Below are 4,603 nucleotides of genomic sequence, written 5' to 3'. Positions count from 1 at the left end.
TTTAGTATAAATTGTCAAACATAGGTACTAAAAGATGAATTATCTCTATTTTAGTCTCTATGTTTGGTGATTTAGAGACTGAAAGAAGCTAAAATAGAAGGGTTAAAAATTAGTCTCTAGAAACCAAATACCTCTTAAGCTCAAACAAGTGATCAATCATATGGTTAGAAAGTCCTGCTGCAAATTTGCCAAAACAGATGGCCAGTCAATTAATTTTGCCATTTGCATTGGGCTCCCATCAGTTGATAATGAATCCAGCTCTCTCATCTAGTCATCTGTGAAATCAATATCTTTTCTGGATTTCTTTTTGGTCACGTGAAACCTTTACAGCCTTCAGCCTTTTGGCGCTTTGTAACTAGAAGTTCATTGTGGTCTACCGTTGTCCATGTAAACAATTTCATGGGTGTATATCCTTAGTTCCTTACCGCACCCATTCTGTGCCTTTTTTTAATCAAACTTCAATTCAATGAAAGAATTGCCTGAGTCTACAAGCCTGTTATGGTTTATAATCGTGTAATGATTTACAAGCTTTCATGGCTGCATTGTATGTTTAAACTTGTTAGAGTGGACACACTAACCAGTACAACTCAAAAGCTTAAGTTGATGTGAGAAGCTAGTCAATCCAATTATACACTTCAACACCTCCACTTACGTGCAACCAGAGAGAAATGTGTAAACGTGGAAATAAATGGATGAAGACACAAACAAAATCTCTGCCAGGATTCGAACTTAAAACAAAATCTCTGTCATGATTCGAACTTAAGACATCTGGCTTCGATACTATGTTACAGTGAACGCACTGACCAATTGAAATAATTAAAGTTTAAGGTTTTGGGATAAGATAGTCAATCTACTTATACACTTCAACAAAACTCATGTACAACCAGTTTTATGTTCATTTATCAATAAAATGGTATTAAAGAGCATGCAGATATGACAGTTTATCTTGTCTATTTTGGACATGTTTATCTTGATTCGCAATGAAAATTACATGAAAGTTGTTTTCATCACCTGCAGTCGGCAATTAGGTTCTGAAAATTCTGCTTTCATCTTGCGATGCCAGTCTTACCATATTGATGGTAAAGCCAAAAAAGTTTGACCACTCAAAACAATTTGCATTTATGGTGATAGGAGAGTGCATACAACTGTACAAACTCTGACCCTAGTATAAAGTATAAACTATCACAACAACTCATGCTTTGTATAAACTATGATTTTGTGAAGGTCCTACAGAAAATATGAACATGGACACTCACTGTCAATAATGTTGTGGTGCGCCAGAACTCTGTACATGGCTCTTCAGCTAAACGTGACTACGTGAGCTAGCTAGCTTGCTTGTTACCAGTATTCTCCGCACGAGCATTCCCCATCCTTCATCCTGTGGAATCTGTTGCTATCTCTCAATATTATCTCCCTACCGGTGGCCTTGGAGACATACTTGAGTGCTGAATGACAATCAACGCATACACGGAGGTTCTTAAATATCCTTATTGGCTTTGTTGCTGATGTACAACTGATCAAACCGAATGCAACAGCAATCTTCTCGCTGTGCTGAAGCAGACACAGTTCCTTAAGCTCATCCGACATGTCATGGAGCACTACGCTGGTGTCTGGTACATAGCCCATGACTTTGATTTCTCTTATCAGTGTCTCCAACTTTGTATAGATCTCCTCTGCTTGTGGATGGCTGGTATCACCAGCTCGAAACTCGTGAATGGTATTGTCAACATGCATCCAGCTCAACCCTTTTTCTTTCATCAAGTTTTTATCCCTCATTAGACTCCTTATCCTAGCTACTTGATCCCACAAACCAGCCTCTGCGTATAAGTTGGAAAGCAAGACATAGGGGGCTGGATCTTGTGGTTCGAGCTGTATGACATGGTTAGCAGCAATCTCACCAATATCCATGTTGTTGTGGGTCTTACAGGCACCAAGAAGTGTCTTCCAGACCAATGCGTCTACTTGACAAGGCATTTCGTTGATAAAATCTAGTGCATCTTCAACAAGGCCTGATCGCCCAAGGAGATCAACCATGCAAGCATAATGCTCCATCCTTGGTATGAGTCCATGATGCTTCTGCATCATTCTAAAGTGTTCCTTCCCTTCTTTAACTAGACCGGCATGGCTACATGCAGATAAAACAGCAATGTACGTGACATCATTTGGTTTCACCCCAGCTGCGATCATATCGTGAAACAATTCCAGAGCTCTTGCTGCATACCCATGTTTTGCCAAACCACTGATCATTGAAGTCCATGAGATCACATTATGGTCATTCATTTCATCAAAGACTTGGCAAGCATCTACTAGGTATCCACACCTAGAATACATAGATACAAGAGAGTTTCCTATGGCTCTATCTGACCCAAATCCAGCCTTCAGTGAGAGGGCATGCAGCCGCTGGCCTTTGGTTAGCATCCCTACACTAGCGGCAGCACTGATCAGACTACCAAATGTGAAAGTGCTGATTCCTAACTCCATTCTTTCAATCTGATAATCTTGATAAGTGTTGCTCCTCCCATCTCCGTCTAAATTGCCGCTGAAGGATACCATGTTCTTTTCATATAGCTGGTCGAACGCATGTCTAGCTTCCTCTATGGAACCAGATTCAGCATACATGCTTACTAAAGCATTCCCAACAACATTTAAGTCAGCTAGGTTAGATTTGACGCAATGAGTATGAATTTGCCTGCCTGAATCTTGATCACCAAGGTTTGCACATGCCTTAAGCATACTAGAATATGTGATATGGTTTGGTCTGATGCCTTCATTTAACATCTTGCAAAACAGTATCATAACCTGGTTGTCCTGCGATCCACGCTGCACATACCCTGACAAAAGTGCCGTCCACGCCATCACATTATGCTTTGGCATCCGATTGAAGACTTCTCTCGCATTGTGCAAGGACTGTCCATTGTGAGACTTTGCATACATGTCCACAAGCCCACAGCTCACGCAACTGTCTGATTCCAGTCCAAGCCTGAGCGCTAGAGAGTGCAGTTGCTGCCCCAACCTGAATGATCCCAACTCTGTACAAGCTGATAACATACTGCTCAAGGTGTACTGGTCCGGCTGAAATCCGTTCTCCAGCATGTCAAGAAACAATTCTACAGCCTCATCAGAATAACCACTCTGCGCATACCGTGTAATCAACAATGTCCAGACGACAACCGTCCTCTCGAACAATCCATCAAACACCCGGCGCATCGCCACCAAATCCCCATTCTTCGCGAACATGTCGATCAGAGCGCAACCCACCGAGACGTCAGTGCCCCAGAAACCCAGCTTGAATACCAAACCAAGAACCGCGCCACCAGCCAAGTGGAAGAGCTCGCTGGCGAAGCAAGCCTGGGTTGCGGCGCACAGCGTGAACGCGTTCGGCAGGAGACCCTCCTCGAGCGTCTCACCGAAAAGGCGGAGCGCCTCCGCCTCAGCGCCATTTCGCGAGAGGCAGGACGCCATGGCCGTCCAGGAGACGAGGTCCCGCAGGCCGACGGGCATTCCGTCGAACACGCTGCGCGCGGCGGCCACGGCGCTGCACTTGGAGTAGAGCGTGAGGAGCGAGTTGGCGACGACGGCGTCGGTCTCGAGGAGTGACCCGGTGCGGAGGAGGTGGCCTTGGAGTGCACGGCCCAGGTGGATGTCGCGGGCGCGCGCTGCGGCCGTGAGGAGCGCCGCCGCTTCGGATGGCTGGAGGGCCGCCTGCCCGGCTGCGGTCGTGGTGAGAGGCTTGCGGTGGCGGGAGGTGGCCGCGAGGGTGTGAGCGGGAGGTGAAGATGGGGATGGCGGTGGGAGACTGGGTGGGAGGGTGGAGCGGACGGTGGCCATGGCGGGGACGGGAAGAGACGATGGTGATGTCGTTGGATAAGCCTCGACATTCAAAGACTGGACTTGCGAGTGTGGTGCTAAGATTTTAGTTCTTGCTTTTACTCTTTTACTTTTCCTTTTTTTTCGTTCAACTGTGTATATACTATCCAATTATATACAGCCTTTAAGAGCATCTCCAATAGTTATGTAAATTTAGCACCTTAAATTATAGATTTAAAAAGTTGTTAAATCACTTTAAGGAGTAGAAAAATGTGTGTGCTCCAACAGTTCTCTATTTATTGATTGCTAATTTTTAAAATTGTATATATCAACAAAAAAGTGAGCATGCTTTCTATTTTTAATTAAGCTAGCGTATCAACAATCTTCCATAATATCTTGGAAGGTCGAAGTTGTCGATGGAAGACCAGAAGGTTGCGGCGACGGCATAAAGACAACACATGACACTGGAGATAGATTTGTGGTCAATGGGATGGTGGGACGACACAAAACGGTGCCTTAAATATGATTTTCGCGATGGATTTAGAACCAACATTGATTTAGGGAGTCCCAACGAGATTCGTAAATGTAGGGACGAAATTGGGTTTTGTAGGGAGTTTGTAACTTTAAGGACCTACTTTACATAACTGTTGGAGAAGAGTTTTGCCCAAAAACTTCTTAAATTTATATTTAGGGAGTTGTTTACATAACTATTGGAGATGCTCTAAGGTCGAGGAGGATCTACAAATACACGAGATCGTTTTGAGTGGCATGCAACCTTTGTTTTACCATTCGAGAC

General features: G+C 44.3%; 1 protein-coding gene across 1 annotated transcript; it reads right to left on the bottom strand.

The window, feature by feature from the left end:
- Nucleotides 1-1,094: 1,094 nt before the first annotated feature.
- LOC103630172 (pentatricopeptide repeat-containing protein At3g49170, chloroplastic) lies at nucleotides 1,095-3,909 on the bottom strand. The gene has a single exon (XM_008651254.3). The coding sequence runs from the start codon at nucleotides 3,826-3,828 to the stop codon at nucleotides 1,339-1,341; it is 2,490 nt and encodes an 829-aa protein (XP_008649476.1). The 5' UTR covers nucleotides 3,829-3,909; the 3' UTR covers nucleotides 1,095-1,338.
- Between the last annotated feature and the right edge of the window lie 694 nt (nucleotides 3,910-4,603).

This window comes from Zea mays, chromosome 6, assembly GCF_902167145.1.
Source record: "Zea mays cultivar B73 chromosome 6, Zm-B73-REFERENCE-NAM-5.0, whole genome shotgun sequence".
Classification (NCBI taxonomy): domain Eukaryota; kingdom Viridiplantae; phylum Streptophyta; class Magnoliopsida; order Poales; family Poaceae; genus Zea; species Zea mays.
The sequence above is the reverse complement of the archived record's forward strand: the minus strand, read 5'-3'. Positions and strand labels throughout refer to the sequence as shown.

Coding starts and splice junctions, on each gene's coding strand:
- LOC103630172 (XM_008651254.3), bottom strand. CDS start 3,828: ATGGCCACCGTCCGCTCCACCCTCCCACCCAGTCTCCCACCGCCATCC.